This window comes from Solea senegalensis, linkage group LG2 (assembly GCF_019176455.1).
Source record: "Solea senegalensis isolate Sse05_10M linkage group LG2, IFAPA_SoseM_1, whole genome shotgun sequence".
In the NCBI taxonomy this organism is placed as follows: domain Eukaryota; kingdom Metazoa; phylum Chordata; class Actinopteri; order Pleuronectiformes; family Soleidae; genus Solea; species Solea senegalensis.
In genome coordinates, this window is record NC_058022.1 from 3,330,326 (window position 1) to 3,349,997 (window position 19,672).

The window sequence follows — 19,672 nt, forward strand, 5'->3', positions numbered from 1 at the left end:
AAAACTGGACTAAAACTAAATGAAAATTTACTAACAAGGTTATTAAGTTACACAGAGTGCTAGTACTCAGGTGGTAGCTGCAAGTAAATTAACTGATAGTTTAAAAAACAACAACCTAAAACTGCAGAGGATCAGACATCAGCTGAAAAACAGTGTTTTTTTTTGTGATCTGATCAGATTTCTTTAAGATGATGTTATAGTACGTCATAGTAAATAAAAGTAGTAAATATTACCCATGATCCTCAGCCACTGCTCTATCAAAAGTTGAGAAAAACAAACAACAAAAGCTGTATTTTCCATCATCTTCATCTTCCACCCACCATTTACCTTGATTTATAATTACTTCTCGTTCTAAATCAAAAAAGCAGATGTTTAGCAGCGCCGCTGTTAATCATATGGATTGATCATTTATTGGGGGAATGGGGGAGTAATCCGGGCCACAGGAGCGTTTTTAAACAGTAAGTCCCATCATTTTGTCTGCGGGAAAACAAATGGTGGCTTTTACCTCCGGAACCAGGGGCTCCCACAGCAGCAGCAGCGGCGGCGGCGGCTCCAGAAGCTGCGCAGCTCAATCACTCCTTTAAAATTAAAGCCCATATGGCACATGAGTGTTGCTTTAAGACCCCAAAACATTCAGAACCTTTCCTTCGAAGCCACATTAATCAATATTTTGAATTATCACCAGACTCTGCTGGGTCCCCTCGGCTCGACGGAGTGTTTCACTGGATTCCGCCTCATTGTTTTGCTCCCAGATTTACCTGCTGTGGCTCGCTCACATCGCGCCGCCATCAATCTCCTTTCCGGCAGCAGGCAGCTGCTTTCACCTGCTCAACGCCAAACAGCTGCTGTGTGAACGCGGGCCGAGAATGTCGGCAGCAGCTAAAGAGCCTCGTTTTCTTGGGGGTTGAGGCGGCCGCGACTGAGAAAAGTGTCTCCACGACATCGGTGAATTTCGGTGAAACAACTCGCTGCACTATTTTAGATTAACAAGACCAGTCGCCTCTCAGAATGAATACCCACAGAGTAATAACTTAATTTTTAATGCCTGCCGAGACATAAAAACTACAACCAGTTGCCAATTTTTTAAGAAAAAGCTGTCAAATCTGGCCCCAAAAATACGTTTTTAAAATGTAATTTTTCTACAGGGAATTCTGCCACTAGCTTTGGCTCCTCCCACCACAGCCACCCCACCATCACTTCTATAAAAACTTGATATTTTTCTCTCATGTTTGATCCAATATTTGTCTTATTTTGTAGCTTGTAACACCATTGGATGTTCATCCAACACAGGCGTGTCCAAAGCCCGGCACGCGGGCCAATAACGGCCCTCGGTCAGATTTTGTACAGCCCACATCTTTGTTTTTTTAAATATTATTTAAGGCCAGGGACAGGAAATGGTCCCCAGTCACATGACAGATACGCACATTTACCTTTTTTATGTTTTTATGTTATTTGACTCCAGATGTGAAAGAAAGGCACAATCACTCCTGCTTGGCTTAGATTTGAGTTACATTGCCATTTTTAAATGATAACGGTGACAAGGTTAATTAAATTATTATAAAACAGTTCACTTGTATGTAACGTTTACTGTAAAAAAAAAGTCAGATTATCAAACCTGGTTAACAGATCTCACAGATGTATCTTTACTGCAGTTGCACATGGTCACCACTAGATGGTACACTACATAGTTTTCGTAGGGGAAATGTCAAAAACAAACAAAATTTGGCGACAATAATACATATAAGAGGAGTTAAAATTAGGAGAGAACGCAATCAGTTTTAACTTGATTTTAAACGTTTTGAGCGTTACAAAGTTATTAGCACATCATTGCACAATAGGAAAGGTCAGTTCTTGAGGGTTTTTGGTTTCTAAAACTACGATGTGTTAAAAACTGTGTTAAAAAAGGTTCGCTCACTTGGGCAATGCGGTAAATTGTACACTGAACGCTGAAATAACAGTGGAGGAGGAAGGTTAAAAGCTGAACAGCATGTTCTGTAAAGTTAAGAGCTCTGGTTGGAAAAGTGCGTTATAAATAAACCGAGCGCTTACCGATCACGAGCTCGACGGCCGAGGACCTACCTATGAACAGCTGGCTGCTGAGCCGCAAGCGGAGGTGGCCGTCGGCCGGCGCCTCCAGGAAGCGCAGGGGAAGCTGGTCGACCTGCAGCGAGGCCTCTCGCACGTTGCGCTCCGCCCTCACGTAGTGCCACTGTCTGTCGTTCAGGGGCAGGTGGGATTTCACGGAGAGGATCGCTGGACCGTTTCCCACATCAAAGGAGAAAGTCACCATTGAGGGAGCTGCGAGGAAGCACACACACACACACACACACACACACACACAGAGAGACAGAGAGAGAACGTGATATTAGGTTTTTATGGTGTTCTCTGTCCTCCCTTTCTGATGCAACGTGAGACAATGCTGCTGGGAAAACTTGATGACCTGAATAGATTTATGAGGGGGGCTCAGCTGACAGCTTGTCAATATTTCACAATGTCTCTGATGCCGCAGTAATACATAATGGCCGCGAGTATCCTGAGAGCTCGTCCCCGAGGTTTGTGAACAAAACACGGCGTAATCAACAATTTTCACGACTTTCTAACAACGGGGCAATAAAGAAGCTGGAAGCGGCGGCGCTGGAAGCTACCTACGGCTGTCAAGACGAAGTGTCGTCCGCGCGGAAAGCCGCACTTAATTCCTTAATTGGTTGTGAAGGAAAAACAAGAATCCCACTATATATCCACTGTGAATTTGGACTATTTCATCGACTGCAATCGTGACGGATCTCAGATTTAGATTGGTAATAAGGAAACGCTTCAAACGTCGTCCCCGCGTGACTGCACGCCGCCGCCGTCGACTGTGTCATTAGGATTACATCACGCTGCGCCGACATGACGGCCTCCGTCACGGGGAAATTAAACTGTCAGCGACAGAGCGGTGAGGGAAGAAAACCCACTGACAGCTTCTGTAGCTGCGGTTACGCGCTCTTACAGTGTGTGTGTGTGTGTGTGTGTGTGTGTGTGTGTGCGTGTGTGGCCCTGTCATGTACTCGCGGTGTGAACGTTGACTCACAGCTGAGCTCCACTCTGATGAAGTCTTTGAGGCCCAGGTTCTCGAGAAACACTCCTGAAGGAGCACTGGTCTTGAAGTAGAAGGAGATATCAGAGGAGAGCTCCGCCTGCAGCGTGGGGAAGTAAAGGTACGACGACTCCTGGTAGAAAGAGGCGGCGTTCCATATCGACTCTGGAAGAAGAGAGAGGGAATTGTAATATGAAAGTCAACGTGAAAGCTGCAAGATACAAGTTCACGACTGAAATCACTGAAATAATTTGAAAGCAATTGAATATTTGGGATAAAACGTGGTATCTTCAGACGAAAGTGTCTAAAAAAACGTCTTCAAAAACCCACGTTTGCTGCCTTAAACTAACGGTTATCTTACGGACATTAACTCCCCAAACCTGGCTGTTTCCATGACAACAGCAGTGTTAGTTTAGCTTAACTGTCCATTCTAGCAACAGAACCTATTTGAATAAGTTCACATCTTTTCAGAATAAAAGCTCTGAACTCGATCATCTGCCGGTATCGGCCAGCTACTGATGCTGGCGGGCCAGTTTCGGCCCACGGGCCACCAATTGTGTCATAAATGAGCCGGAAACTGAAGTGAAGTTTCATCAGCCTGTCACCTTGAACAAACTCACTGTGTTACAAGTGTTGCATCTGCAATACGAGGACATTTAAAATGCTTGAAACGTTCAAGACCAACAGCTATGCCCACGGCTGGATCAGGGGCCTCAAAATCAAAATGACCTGGGGGCCAGAAAACTTCTAGTCTGGTCAGGCAAAAAACGGTTTAGTGATTAGAAATTAAAATCTCCATCTTGATAATCCATCATGATGCCACGATGAACAAATAGAATAGAATACAAATAGTTAGGACACCATTTCAAAGTAAAAGTATTAATATACTGTATATGGTTCACAACAAGAAAAAAATACATAGGGATGTCCGATAATATCGGCCCGATATTAGCCTATTACTGTACTATCGGTTTGTATCGGTGTTTTTTTCTGCCGATAATGAAAACCCGATAAAGTAATGCCCAAAATCATCAATCCTGGCAAGTTTGATTCAGATCGGACCGGGATTTGCAAAGGTCTAACAGTTTGTTTTTTCGGTTGCGGAAATTTGCCAAAATCCGAATTTGCACCATTGCCATGGCAACACCCTTTAACACTAGGCTACGATATTCGACACATGTAATCTATGTGTTTTGAGTGTTTTCACCAATTTTGAGTTGGATACGATAATGCCCGTAAAAGTTATTCCCGAAATCGTGAAGAAACTTTTTTTTTCGTGGTTTATTTTCTGTCACCACCAGGAGGCGACCTTTTCAAACTTGAGCTATTTTTGCATAGTTGTCTTAAGCTAACTACCCATCATCAACAATAGCAATTTTGGTTTGGATCGGACCTTCCGTCGCAAAGTTGCGAAAAATCGGATTGTTTTCCAACTTTGCCGCCGCCTACTGTACTACTCTTGTACGCCAAGCGTGTTTTAAATAAATTTTTTTAACGTTTAACGTTTAACTAACGTTTAAAATAATTATCCAACTTTTTTTTGTGCCGCTTTTCAAATTAATTCCACATGTTGAGGTGGTGAAACGCAGGATAAACGGGGATTTAGTGAAATGAGATCTGACAACACCACATCCAGTGTTGATATAAAACCACGGGGGAAGAAAAGAAAAAGGAAATGAAGGAAAAAAAACTGATCTGTGGTTCGAGGACTCCTCACACACCATCTGTCGCCAGACTCTTTTCTTTTCTTCCATCGTCGTCAAAACTAAAAATGTTTACCAATTTTACCAACCTGCAATTATCCTGCAGAATCAATTCCATCTATCGTCCTCAAAGGCGAACCGAGGTGCGAGCAACAGCTGAGCGGCGCTCTGCAATCAATCCGAGGATTTATCTTTAATCTAAAATTAGGGGGTGGGATTTAGCAGTTAATGCTTCCCTCCGTCCAGCTTTCCCATCAGTGGATCAGGGAGCAAGTGATTACCGCACATGGTCATTAAGACATGGACATTACTCACCGAGTAATTTAGCCGCAGCCTGTCAAACTGATTTGTTTGTTATTGCCGGGGCATCGGTTTACAGTTTAAAAAAAACCACCCACATCAGCAGTCGCTGACACGCAGACAGACAGACAGACAGACAGGTGAGCTCTGATGTCCTTGGGAAAGATCCGGACGTGAGTGCAGGAGCCAAATGGGGGGTGGGAGGGGGGAACTATACTATTGAGTGGAGAAAACCAGTGGTGGAGGTACAGTAAATCCAAATGATGCAACAATGACACGTCCACAGGCTTGAGCAGAAGACACAGGCGTCTTTGTTTGGGTGTCGTCAGCAACACACGAGACAAAAAGGAGCGGTTAGATGATCTATGAGCAGGGACACGCCCCATTTTGAGCAATATGTGCAACTTTTCTGCCTTGTTTATTTAATTAGACATTTAAAGTTACTTTTATTTAAAGACTAGAGTCCTGTTTGTGCATAAGAGTATTAGGGCCACATGTAAATAAAATGTTTAAATTAGTGAAACAGTCAGAATTCTGTGGGAAAAAGTCAGAATTTCAAGAATAAAGAACATTTTTTTTTTTAATCTCAAAATTCATGCTGTTTTCTTTGTTTACTTTTTTTAACATGTGGCCCTAATGCTCTTGTGTCATATATATATGTATATATATATATACATATGTATATATATATATATATATATACATATATATATATATATATATATATATATATATATATATATATATATATATATATATATATATATGTATAGTGAGTGCTGAGGACGGAGATGCTGGAGAAACGCAGACTCATCCCTGTGATGGACTTAATGCATCTACAGTCGGTCGTACATTGGACCTTAATTGGATGCAACTTAGTGAACTCGCCTATAAGAACAAGATGAGTCATCAAGAAATCTCAAAGTGGATCTGAGACGTTAGCGAAACTCTAAAATCTGACATGAATATTATTGGTGATATTATTTGGTGATATTTCACGTAATATTATTGTACAGGAAATGCATGCAGGATAAATCAAATTGTGCATTAATAAAACAAAAGAAAAGAACTAGACATAAACATATTGTGGTCACACCCGTCCTTACGCATGAAAAGTGCACAGAATTAGCTGTAACTATTTTAAAGTTTGTTATACTTGACTTTCAAAGTGCATAAAATCAAAAAGGTGCATCAACAAAAGAATCATCGCTACACAGAGTGGTGCTATTGTAGGAATGTATGTAAGAATCCTGTAGGAAAAGTGTTTCTTATCTCTCAGTGGTTCTACTCTAGTGAGAGGTTTGCTTTTAGAACCGCTTCAGAATGTTGATTCTTACGTCACGGGGACTTGACAAAGAGGAATACCAGCGTGTTTACAGCAGTTAACCTTTCCAAAATTGTCTGCATCCGCAAGTGTCATCTCAGCGACACCGAGATACAGTCGATGAGTCAGTGAGTGCACCCGCTCATTAAAGTGAAAACGTGGCCTTTGGACTACATTTGGCTGCAGATGAACAACTAAAAACAGCTCAAAGTGGGAGAGGGAAAAAAAAGCTGCACAACAGGAATTCTGCAAAAAGAGCAAGAACAAGAAGAGCAGACCCACAGGTCGCTGCAGAGGTCACTGTGCCCACAGACGCACACTCTCTCTCTCAGAAGTTCTCTGCTACTGTGGATTCACACGACTCATCATCTCAGACTTTGTTTGCCTGTGATCGGCGCCGCGCCGCCATCTGCAGCCAAATGTAGCGCAGCGGCGTCAAACACTGAGGTGATCACCTACTGTCTCCATAACAACGTAGAGGGCCCATGTGGTAGACGGCCTGCGAGCTCGTTCTGTTGGTGTCCCCGATCACTATCTGGCTGACGGGTAGGTGGTCTTTATAGGAGAGGATTCCGGTGTCATTAGCCCTGTTACACACACACACACACACACAAAAGAGGGAGAGAAACAAATAAATAGCATCGCAGAAACCCTTAAGGGCTGGATGCCTTTATGGGGGTCCAGATAAAGGCATCCATTCTTCTGCATTAGCACAGAAAGCAGAGTAAACACATTAAAATGGGAGCAATCTATCACGGCGCCGACAACAGCCTCTGGAAATATGCAAACTGAGCTGAATCCGGAGAGGCTTTCGGAGTGGATTAACACGCGAAGAGGCTGCAAAAGACTTTCAGAGCGAGGGACGGAAAAACTGCGACTGCTTGATCACGTATTGTGCCGCCGCACGTGACGTTTATTTAACACGTTCTGAGGTTTGCCGTCGACACGGAGAGACATTAAACAGCGGCGTCCGAGAGTGCTTTTAACGATGCAGCGGATTCTTTGCTCCTCTCTGTTTATCGCGCGGCTCGGTTGAATGCCTCGGTTGCGATTGGACACTCGCGACACTCCGCTGCTCCTCCAAAAGCAAATCTGTTGCTATTTAAAGCGACGCTGTGACGACAGACCAACAAAAATGAAAAAATGTCAGAAGTAGATGTAAAGTGACTGGCGGACGCCCTGTGGCAAAACCATCTGGATCAGAAATGGAAAAGACACCGTGGGATATTTTTCTAAAATGACTCTTTATATTTTTTTTCTTTTTTTTGGGGGGGTATAAAACGTTGGATTTGTCGGCTGTGGGTGAGACGACGACAGAGAGGAAGGAAAGGGGAGAGAGCTGCGAGACATGCAGTTCCATGTGGCAGAAATTAAAATGCAATCAGTTGGAAATCATTAAGCGAACCAGAAGTACGTTTGTATGAGTGTGTAATGATTTTGAATTAAAAATCATGGAGTTTTATATGTACTTACAGCGATTTACGTCATCCACCATCTTGTGCCACCGAGTCTTTCTACCAGTAATGACTTTTTGTTTGTTTTGTTAAGTGTCCTTGAGCGTTGAAAAGGCGCTTATACATAAAATGTATTATTAATATCATTATTAGACCTATTTTATTATATAAAACTATTCTTATCCTTCAGATTTGTATCATATCCGTGGCTTTGTGGTCATATTGTGGGAGTTAAAGGGCTTAAAAACTCTTTTGGCACAGAGGTCTGAAAAATGCGAACCTGTTCGTAGGCCCCAGGACTCTATAGCGCCCCCCAGACGTCGGTCATGGTCAAACAAAAGTGGTCGGATCGGGACGAAGGTTTGTCGGACTTACTCCGACAAAATTTTGGGGAAAATTGCGTTAAATGCTAACTTTTTTATTTTTTTCTATCTAAGTCACACGTAGTCGTTCCGATTTTAACCAAACTTGGTACACTTCTTGCTCTCATGATTCCAAACACATTTCCGATGTGCTTCCATTAGCTCCGCCCACCCAGAAGTCGGCCATTTTGGAAAAACTAATTCCACTTTTCGATGGCTTTAACGTAAAAACAGAACTACATGAAATTGCTCACAGTCATCGGATGTGAGGGCCCTTTCATGACTAGTTACTTATTATTATTATTATTATTGTTGTTATTTTAGCATGTTTTCATTACAGTAAAGAAACTATTTCACTGTTTACAATGATTCAAAATTGAATTTTTGCGATATCTGACCCATAACGAATCATCGGTGAAGGCACCAGTTGTTCCCTAACATGCTTGGGAAATGGGAGTTTAAAAAAATCAATCAATCAACCTTTAAATCAATTTCATATGTTGTATGTGATGAAGTAGCGTCGTGTAATAACAAAAATGTAGCTTGGCAACAATATGCAGCACTTAACCTCTTTACGCTCGGCAGCCACTATATTAGGTACACTAAAGCAGTCTAATACAACAGTTGCGCAATAAATTCTCGCTCGTGAAGGTTATAATTTCCAGTTTGTGTTGAGACTGTTTGAGAGAGGCGCTGATTCAACTTTACGATCGTCGTTAGGATGTGGTTTATGGTGCTCTTGAATTGCACGGTTGCCAGACGGAGAAGAGTCGGTGTTATTTATCCCACTCCTGCCGATATCAGCGGGAAGGGGCAAAATGATAGAAGCGCCTCTCTGGACAAAAATCAATTACAAGGTTAAAAAAAGGGACAGAAATAAACGTCCGGCTGTGTGTAAACATGTGTCTGTACCAGGCGTCGGCGTCGGCGTCGCAGTTGCAGAAGTAGTTCATGTCCATGCAGTTCTCCTCCAGGCTGCACGAGCACTGCTGGACGCCGGGCAGGAAGCCTCCCCAGTAGCTCCTCTTCTCTCCTTCGCGGTCCAGCCACCAGGACAGAGGACTGCCATCTGTAACAATACACCAGCCCCCCCCCCCGACAGTCAGTCGCCAATGCCACGGCCTGATGCCTGCCAGTGCTACAGCGCTACCACCATGTAGGTCAAGGTTGTAGTCTATATTTGGAGGATTACAATGTCTCGCTTCATCGGTTTTATCCTAAAATCCCACACAGAAATAAATCACGACGGAAAATATAAACAAATAAATAAATATAAACTTAAAAAAAAAAAGAAAAAAAAGAAGCTATTTATAGATAAGACACATCAGTGGAAAATCGTGTTCTGACAGAAGGTATTAAATAACACGCAAGCTGTGGAGGTTGAATGGAAATGATGTCAAAACACAGGCTGGAATATTAAAATGTTATTCACACACAAGTCAACAGATGAAGTAATGATCGGGGGAAGCTGTGGGAGGCATAAAAATTGATGTTCTGCCCGTTAAAATAAAGCAATACACAATATATGGTTATTCATTTATGGGGCTTTTCCATTATACAGCTCTAAAACGACTCCACTCTGCCTTCTTTCTGTCTTTTTCTTTTTTGCTTTTCCATTAGTGATTGAAACTTAAAAAGGGACGGTGAATTGTTTTTTGGCCACTAGGGGGCCAAAGAGCTCAAAACCAGGTTTGTTTTTTTTTTGCTTTTCCATTAGTGATAGAACCTGGAACCTGCTGTGGCGAGGTTCCAAGCGAGCTGAGCCGATACTGAAATGTGACGTTTGACGCGAGAATCCAACTGAACGATGCCGAACTGTGTAAAAATCCCTGAAAACTTAAGTTAATCTCCAACATTTAGCAAAAGAAAATGTCACCATTTATTGTTTTTAAGCAACAGCACTGCCGAAAGCCGGCGATCGTGATCGGGTAGACGTCCCTGTGTTTGGTGGTAGAAGATTCAGGAGTAGCCCAGGACGTGGACCCATTAAAACCCAAACCTGTATTCAGGTTCTATACTTAGAAGGTTTGGTCACACTTGAATCTCTACTACTTACATTTCTACTTCACCCGATTGGTCAGAATTCCCGTCACGTTTGGGTCAAGCTCAATTAATTCCCTCAAACTTAAGTCGGATTTAGGACAGACGGATGCAACACGAGCCCACGCTCGGGTTTAGATTCCATATCGGAAATGCCTCCGATGGTGCGATTTGGTCCTTGGCGATTAAGTGAATCTATGCACCCATTTAAAATTCTCCTAAGTGGATTAGTTGCATCTGTTTCACCCAGATAAGACAAAAAAAAACCCTCAACACTATCAGAAATCACTTTTTCCTTCTTTTTCGCAGCTCTGAAATAGTTTTATCCAAACACTGGCAAACACTTTGGTTTTAGAAGAAGTTTTTCGAGGCAAAGAAAGTGATTCAAGCCCCTCGAGTAAAAAGCACAGTACAGTGTCTTTTCAGTGGCTTAGCATTCGGAGGTATCTGGAGGACACAGCTGTTCAAATACAGCACGCTGTGCAACTTTCGAGGTGTGGGAATCAGTATTGGGAAGTGAAAAATGGATCGGAACGTAAATATATGCACATTAAACAAGTCCCGCGCTGGAAGCTGATGGCTCACACAAACACTCGAGACAAATACTTCACAGAGCGAGAGAGAGGGAGCGTCGAAGGTGGAGCGGCGAACAACGCGGCCAGAGAACAAACGGATCATTCACCGAGGAGATTTGGTTACAGGGCTTTCAAGTCCAAACTATTAATTTCTGATAAATCTCTTAAATGGACTTATTCCCTCATGAATTATGCACGCGCAACTTTAACCAAACGGGCAATTCTCCTCATCGCAGAAACGCGTTTGTTTTGACGCCGCTCGCATTTCACGCTGACGCCTCCTGCGAGTGACGGCGAGGCTGCAGCCGGGCCATAAACGCACAATTCATTACCGCCTCTATATGAGGTTAAGTGGTCCGGCTTCACTCATCCGTCACGCGACGTGACCTCGCATCAGAGATGTTGCCAACAGCGAGGGGGGGGTTGGGGGTGGGTGTTAGCCCATTAAAGCCACGCGTCAGAATATACAATTAGGTGTCACGCCCATACATTAAAGCTACATTTTTAATGTATGGGCGGACGGACGAGTGCACACATCATGTGATGTTTATGTCCCCGGGAATCAGTCAACAGTGTTCCATCAGCTTCAGCTAATGTTGATGCGTCAGGTGTGTGTCTGTCACTCAGAGGACAATTCAATATGTATCCATTTCAATGGGCTACGATATAATTCAAGTTATTATACATGGAATGATCCCTGTTTAAAGCTGCAGTATGTAACTCCTCTGTCAAGCAATACTATCAGATTGAGGGAGTTTAAAGCGGCAGTATGTGTTGTTGTTGTTGTTCTGCTATTTGGTCACATAACTGTATACTTCATTGAAAACAGGCTCTGTCAAGCAATACTATCAGACCCGACTGAGCGGTGCTGGACTGTGACCCAAAAAATTGCCCTAGTATTTTAGGCCCTGGCGGCCCACCATGATTATTTTTTATTATTGTCCATAAAATGTTGTTAAAATATTGAAAAATGTCGATCAGTGTTCAACAAACCTGGAAATCATGATGTTCCCAAATGTCTTTTTCGTTTTTAACGTTTTGTTTTTTTTGTCAAACGGAGCAAAAGCAGAAAATATTCACATTTAATAAGCTCTAAAATCAGAACGCTCGTATTAATTGTTAAAAAAACAAACCTCTAAAATCGATGAATCAATTATCAGATCAGTTGATGATTAATTTAGTCATCGATTACGTTGTTTCACTAATATGAATTTTTATGGACTGGGACGATTAATCGAGAAAATGACTGGACAGATTAATCGTTAGTTGCAGCTCTCTCACATCTACACTGAGAAACACAGAGAGTCCTTCCATCTGAATCAGATCTAGCACTCATTTGTCTATATTTAAAAGTTACGCACTACAGCTTTAATGTACCATTAAAAAGACATCATTTCATCATAGACCGACACAAATCATTTCACAACTTCAAACCTCAGGCCTATAAATGTATGAAAAGACAATTATGATATTTTTAAAAAAACAACAACAACAACCCTCTATTGGATTCAGTTCAAGCTAATATAAGAATATAATAAGAATGTAATATAAGAATGAAACTATGTCTTCAGAGCTCCTGCCACACGATTTGGACTTGAAAAGAAGGTCAACACGGCAGTGATATAAAGATTAAACATGAGGTCTCCAGTCTTTAACAAGAGATTTAAGACGCTTCGAGGAAGTCAAGTCATAGCAGCTCCAATAAAGTGATTCGTAATATTAGGAAATATCATTTCAGAGTGTGTTTAGATGAATCAAACAGCGGGTCCCACATATTGACGCATGTGTGCCTTTTCATGACTCATTACCAGTTCATATTGACTCACTGCTACACCTAAATTGAATTCATATTTAGGTGAAACTCATATGTAATAATGAGGCTCAGGGAGGAGAGGAGATAACCCTGGCCAGCCGGCCGACATTTGCATTACAAAGGTTGAAAATAATGCGTGCTTTTATTGTCTTTACTCTCTCTCTGTGTGTCCTCGCTCACAACTGCAGACAAACCGCGTCCTCCCTATTCTGCTACCTGTTTTAAAGCCGCCATTCAGACACCGAACAGGTGCACAAATAAGAAAAGGCAACAATCAATATTTCCTGAAGGAGAGGTCAGTCTCACTCTCTCGCCTTAAATTGGGTGGATATTGACAGGACTTACACACGGCGAGAAAGCAAATGCATCCCACTCGCTGCTTGTAGTCTATATTTAAAACCGCCGGCACAAAGCCCCCGCGAGCGTCCTCGACACAAAGGAGCAAACAGCGGGGGGGCAACGCTGGGGGATTACTTGCATTTAAAACGGTGAGGGGAAAACTAACATACGGATAAATGTGACGCGGAGACGGGTGGAGATGCAGCAGCAGACAGCAGCTTAACTTGAAATCTGCAGAGATTTGACCTAAATCTGGTTTTTATTGTTTTGGAAGCACTTTTTCAAAAGTTGTTTTAGGGCCTGCTGTGTTTAATTATTATTTGGTATGACACACAAAGATCTGGATCTGTCTGGAGAAGCTACACCGACGCTTGTACATACAATAATCTACAGCAGGGGTTGTCAAACTGGCGGCACGCGGGCCACGTGCGGCCCTCCAACCGCCCACCACTGCGCTGAGGCATAGAATATGAGACCAAATATACTATAATATATAATATATATATCATAAATATCATCATAAATATGTTCTTATCATGAAGTATACATCATTTTATATCGAAACAAGCACTTTTACTTTGAAATTCTGTCTAATATCATCATCGTTATCTCACTTTTTCTCTCTAGACCGGCCCCCTGTTGACCAGACTAGATGCTCATTGGCCCCCAGGTCATTTGAGTTTGATACCGCTGATCTACAGGTTACACTCATTGAACAGCCAATAAGAGGACCCTCTCTCTCTGAACTGTCCTGTGATTGGTCAAAGTCTCAGGTCAAGGAAGTACCCCTCTTATTTACTGATGGCTGATAGTATGAGACCATAAAAGAGTGGACGCAGTCTTCCAGTTGGAGAAGAAGGTCCTTTTAGAGCTGCAACTGACCATTATTTTCATAATCGATCAATCTCTCGAGTATTTTCTCAATGAATCGCGTAATTGTTCGATCCACAAAACCTGGAAATCATGATGTTAATAGTTGACGATTCATTTAGTCACGATTAATAATTGATGAATCAAGTAATTGTTTCAGCCCTGGTCTCTTTCCTCGTGTTTCCACAAGCGTTTGTGGAACGGTTCAGTTTTTGTCCGTTGCTGGGCACGTGACGAGCCCACAGCCCACCGACCAAGTAACGGTTACTGTTCGGTTACTGTTACCCATTCTAAACCATACTGAACCAACACGATCTGTACCATTTTTAAAGCGCCAAGATTGGTGATTTAGACCGTTTGTCTGTTTTTTGCAACCAGAGATTCACCCGGCACCTGCTGGACGGTCTGAGATGTTCCTCACACTCATGTGTGCCATGCTTGAGCATCGTTTTACACAATTGACTTCATATTCTGTTGGAGAAGACCTGAAACTAGAAAACTGAGACTCCTCAATCAAAAGGTAAGTGAGAAGTAGAAGCTAATATTTCCATTTAGGTCTTCCTGCAACCAGCACAGTCGCCCCCTGGTGGCCAACTGCACGTCCCCTCCAACTTTCGAGCTAATATCTGAGGACGTAAAGGAGACAAATCGGTAACACAGCTGCTTTAACTGCACAAAAGTTGAGGAATCAGTCCTTTCAATGACTGTACGACCTTCTGCATCATCACCCACACTCAAGACTGTAGCTGTCAGACTGGAGTGATTTACAGAGCAGAGCATTTATGAACTCGGTAGGAGCTGCAGACGCTGAGACGCGTGTCTCCACAGCTACTGCTTTAATAGGCCAACACCATCAATCTTCTCCTACTCTCCCCTCCAGATGTTTGCCCGAGCTCCAGCAAAAAAGATCCAACCGTGACACTTGTGCCATTTTCAACGAGCCGCGGCCGACCGGCGCCGCGCAGTCAGACTGATGGCGGCGTCGCGTGTTGCGGGCTTTAATGAAGGCTCCTCTAAATGCCAAGTTGCCTCGTCGGTTTCCGCCGACGTTAAACCAAAAGACAATAGGATGAGAATAAAAGTGAAGGAGAGGACACGGAGAAGAGAAGAGTCATTAAACTGCTCCTGTGGTTGTTTGAGGCTTTCGCTGGAGCGTTTGAGCTATTCTTGAGGAAATTCATCAGGATACTAAATAAGGAAAAAACTCCAAGTCTTTAACAATGCAAATAAGGCAGCAGTTGAGGACCATTACGAGCACATTAAAGTGACTGAACATCTGCTTTTTAAGTGAACAATACAGACTGACGGGAGAAATGAGACATGTTATACAGCTGAGCTCCATAATGGATGTGGATTTCAGGACTCTGTGGCTCGTACCTGCATCTGTAAACCTCGACTCGACTGCTTTGAACAGCTGCTGCTCTTGTGTAAGTGTGTGTGTTGTTTTTTTATCCTTACAGATTAACATATGGGCAAGTGCAATTTTTTCCCCCAATAATTAATTTTGAATATGCCGTCCTGCAGGTTTGCTGTCAAAAGAGATATTGTTTATCTACGCACGCAGCACGGTGATGTGCAAACGTTCATGCAGCCATGAAAAAGAAAAAAGAAGCTTGTTTTCTGCCTCGCTTTGAAGTCTAGTGTGATGATGAACTTGTTTTGTTTGTATGTATGTATGTACGCGCATGGCACCCAGGGAGACAGTAAAAACTGGGACATCATGAATGTTTCATGATTTAGGACCAAAGGTTTGGGTGTTTGGGACAGCAAAGGTACAAGAGCGGTTCAAACATGAATGCTCACAAAAGATTGTTCACCACTTATTGTGAAGAGAAGAAAAAACCCACAACGAGAGGAGCGAGGCAGGAGGGAGAGAACTGCGGGGGCAGCAGCTCCCACGGCGACACGACACAAACAGCCTGATTTTCAATCCACCTTGTCACAACAAACACTCCCCCGTTAGTGTACAGTACAAGATAGACAACTTGCATAAATTCCTCACTAAAGGTTCGGTCCACAGTGAATACAAGCGTGCGGTAATACAGACAGCTACGGAGGATGAAAATCCTCCTTTTTAAAAAAATAAATAAAAAAATAATAATCTCATTTGTCTCAATCTACTTAGTTTTAAAAAGTTACTGGGAAAAAGAATTCCATCTTTAGACAACTAATAGTCTTTTGGGGGTGGAGCTTTAATGAGAGTGTTTCCATCATGGTACGGTGTGGTTTGGTATAGGTGGGGCTTAAGTAATTGATCAATAAATCCATTAGAACCTCTCAGTATAGAGCAAATCAACTGATTTCAGCCCTGGGTGAATGAGAGTTCTTGATCAATGACAGTGCAGTCCACCGAGAGAGAGAGAGGGAGAGGGGACGCCTCCTATTGGCTGATCTACTAATTAGCAACACAATGCTAAAGGTTGCTATTCCAGGATTAGCAACAACTGCCAATGCTGCAAAGCAAAATAAAAAAAAAATAAAGAAAAATATAGTCTAAGGGTGTGTTCACACCTGACTGTCCGCTCCGTTGGTTCGTTCCTTATTTTAAATTTGACACATTATTGAATCAACTAACGATTATTTTCATAATTTTATAATTTCATAAGATTTTCTCAAATAATCAATTAATCGTTCGGTCCATAAAATATCAGAAAACCTCAAAAAATGTTGATCGGTGTTCGTCAAACCTGGAAATGATGATGTTCTCAAACCAAACCAAAATGGTTAACTTTCAATAATTTCTTTGTTATCCAGAGCAAAGAAATGAAGAAAATATTCACATTTAAGAAGCTTAAACTAGTCTTCACCTAAATGGGCTAGTTTGCCTGTGGAGGAGGAAGGGTTCGATTTACCTCTCGTGTTAAAGAGGCGGGACTTCCTGCAGTTGTACACCACTTCCTGTTGACACTGCTCCGACCCGGAGACGACGGCGCGCAGTTGTTCGGCCGACGCGCTGTAGTTGAATGTCATGACGTGAGGTTTCTGCGGCGAGGAGCCGCGCACCGTGACCGGAGCGGTGACGTTGTGACTCACGATCGTCCACACCTTCTCGTCTGGAAGGGAGAGAGAGGGAGAGAGAAGGAGAAAAAGAGAGAACTGTCACTGTTAACACCTAACATCTTCCCCTGCAAATACATGAACGTGTTAGAAATAGCCTGAACCCTACAGTTCACACCTTTTTAATCTCATTACATAAAACGCGTGGTGGCCTGTTCACAGGTACAGGGCGCCCTCGCCGTATCCTCGATATACAAAATGGTTTGTTAGCATAAAATCCACCGTGCCAGATGTCTAAAAATACAACGACATGACAGAGTGCTAGCATTCTGCTCACACCTCACACATGCACTAACCTTTTCACATTAATACATCATCCGTGCTCATTTCTCTGAATACTAAATCACACCCCCACCCACCGTTGCATTTTCTGCAGCAAATTCTCAATTGTCACGGAGAGGAGAGAGTGTGTTTACATTTCACTGGCACGTTAAATACGAGATTGGCAGAAATTGCATCAGTTTGAATGAGGCAGCAAAGCTGTCGGTGGATTTGTTGTTTTTTTTCCCTTCACAAAAAAAAAAGACAAGACGAGATAAAAAAGCAGGCGTCATGTGCCGAGCAGCTGTTCTGTTTGTTCAACTGTTGAAAAGAAGCAGCAGTTGAAGCGTGACGCTGGTTAAAAAACACAGGTCATTTCGGTTTTCATCAAAGTTGCCGCGCTTGTGAGTTGTGACGTGATAAACACAACACAACACACACACAAAAAAAAATCAATCTGTTGGCCAAGATTATGATAGTGAAAGCAAGGCCTGTATACTGATATAAATGTGGATAATGTCATTTTGTGAGGTGTTTACATCGCGCAACAATGACAGAGCGGGAACTTTTCTCATTTACCCGGGATTTTTGAAACACCGTGGCGCATTTCCGTCAAAAATTGGGTGAAATAAATGACTTCTTTCACCAAAAGAAGTACCTACTCCCAATTAGGGACGTTTCATATTAGCAAGAACTCTAGAGGGGCGGGGCTGTGTGCTGAAGAAGACTGATTGTTGGGTAAATAAATTCCTGGAAATGTTGGTGGAAAAGGGAGCTTATTTCAGCAATATACTTTATTAATCCCCTTAGGGAAATTACTTCTCTGCATTTGACCCACCCTAGAATTAGGAGGAGTGGGCTGCCACACTGAGCAGCGCCCGGGGAGCAATGGGGGTTGGGTACCCCAGCCCTTTTGACCTGGTGGGAACGTTCTGGTTACAAGCCAAGTTCCCTTTCCACTTGGCCACGGTTTGCCTATTTAATTTAAAGCAGGAGACTCAAATGCAAATGACCCTTGGGGCCATTGAGCATCTAATCTGGTCAGGAGGGGCCCGGTCAAGCGAAAAGTTGTCAAACTTTTTGGGGAAAATGGCATTTTCATGCAATTTTTTATGACGCCATTTCACCTAATGTCAAAAATAAAAGTGTTTGTTTTGGTATGGAACAGTGTAGAGGTCACCATGAAAATGCAAAATTAGCTCATTCAACTTTTGGCCCAAGTGTGAGACAACGTGACAAACTCCAGATGAATACATACTGCGATTAGAACAGTGGGGAGTGACCAGAACACTATTGTTGTCGTAAATAACACTGTTGCCTTGCTGTTGCAGACGCTTTGACCCACTCGTGTGTCATACTTGCTGTGAGAGCTCAGTTTACGCGTGAGTCACGCGAGGCGTTCTGTGTTCTTGGCGAAACCATCTGTGTTGCTGGTGACATTTCACACGTGTTTGCAGATTTGCAACGCCACAAACAGACACTATGTAATAAGACGGCGTTTCCATGTGTCGTATATTAGACGACATACGCCGCGTACGCTCGACTAGAAGCTCCAAACCAAGGAGGCAAGGAGTCTGAATTGGAATTTCTGACTCATTCTTAAAGCACAATTTACCTTCAAGCAGCAGCCAACAGTCTGTATGATAACATCAGATTAAGACTCCATCTTATTTCCATCCTCACTCAATATTCATTTTGAGGATTTTGTGTTTACTCTGCCTTAGAGGAAATCCCTCTCCGCTTTGTGATTGATTATTCACATAAGGTTGTGAGGCTTATAGTTATTTACATCTCTAATAGATTCTTTAATTGAGGTCAAGCTGAGGCATATCTGCTGCTGCTGGCGGTGAGTCGGCAAACAGGAACCACTGGAGCAGTCGATGGCGGCGCTCTCCACTGGAATGACATCACAGGGACGTTAACCTTGAAGAGGACACCGGCGAAAGTTGTGACAGCTAACTGATGAACGGCGTCACAAGTGAACTGGCTACGTTTTGTCCTGTATATGCGACGGGGCCTGGGAATCGGGCCGCGTGTCCGTCAAACGCCGCGTCTCCCCGCGTCACGGTTCACGCGAGTCCGAGCAGGGTGCCTTCAAAAAGCAGCATGTCTGACTGGGCCAATAAAAAGAGAGACACGGACCTGGTTTCAGAGCCGAATACAGTCAGGAAGACTGTTGTTGTTGTTGTTGCTCTTTTGAAATGAAACGGATGGAAACAGATAATTAATTCATGCCAAATTTTGCATTAAACATGTATGTGTTTGGCAGAGGTGGATTTACATAAATCAAAAGGCTACTAAAGTGGATGGAAGCGTAGTGTTGAATTCAGGTGTTTCAGTCAGGCTTTGGGCTCTCGGATCCTGATCTCCAATGAAGGACAATCTAAAGTCTTCAGCATACCGAGACGTTTTGGACAACGCTACGCTTCCAAGACCCCTTTCCATTCCAATATGACTGTGTCCCCAGTGCACAAAGCAAGGACTATGAAGACAGGGTT

The 19,672-nt window shown here is 42.9% G+C and overlaps 1 protein-coding gene across 1 annotated transcript in view; it reads right to left on the reverse strand.

Annotated features, from left to right (window-relative positions):
• The window catches only part of cntnap5a (contactin associated protein family member 5a), a 120,635-nt gene that overhangs the window by 28,580 nt on the left and 72,383 nt on the right, over nt 1-19,672 (reverse strand). The window contains exons 13-17 of the mRNA XM_044015514.1: nt 16,709-16,909; nt 9,132-9,288; nt 6,863-6,990; nt 3,071-3,241; nt 2,080-2,298 (exon numbers count right to left, since the gene is read on the reverse strand). Of these exons, the coding sequence (XP_043871449.1) occupies nt 2,080-2,298; nt 3,071-3,241; nt 6,863-6,990; nt 9,132-9,288; nt 16,709-16,909 (876 nt within the window). The remainder of the gene's footprint in view (nt 1-2,079; nt 2,299-3,070; nt 3,242-6,862; nt 6,991-9,131; nt 9,289-16,708; nt 16,910-19,672) is intronic.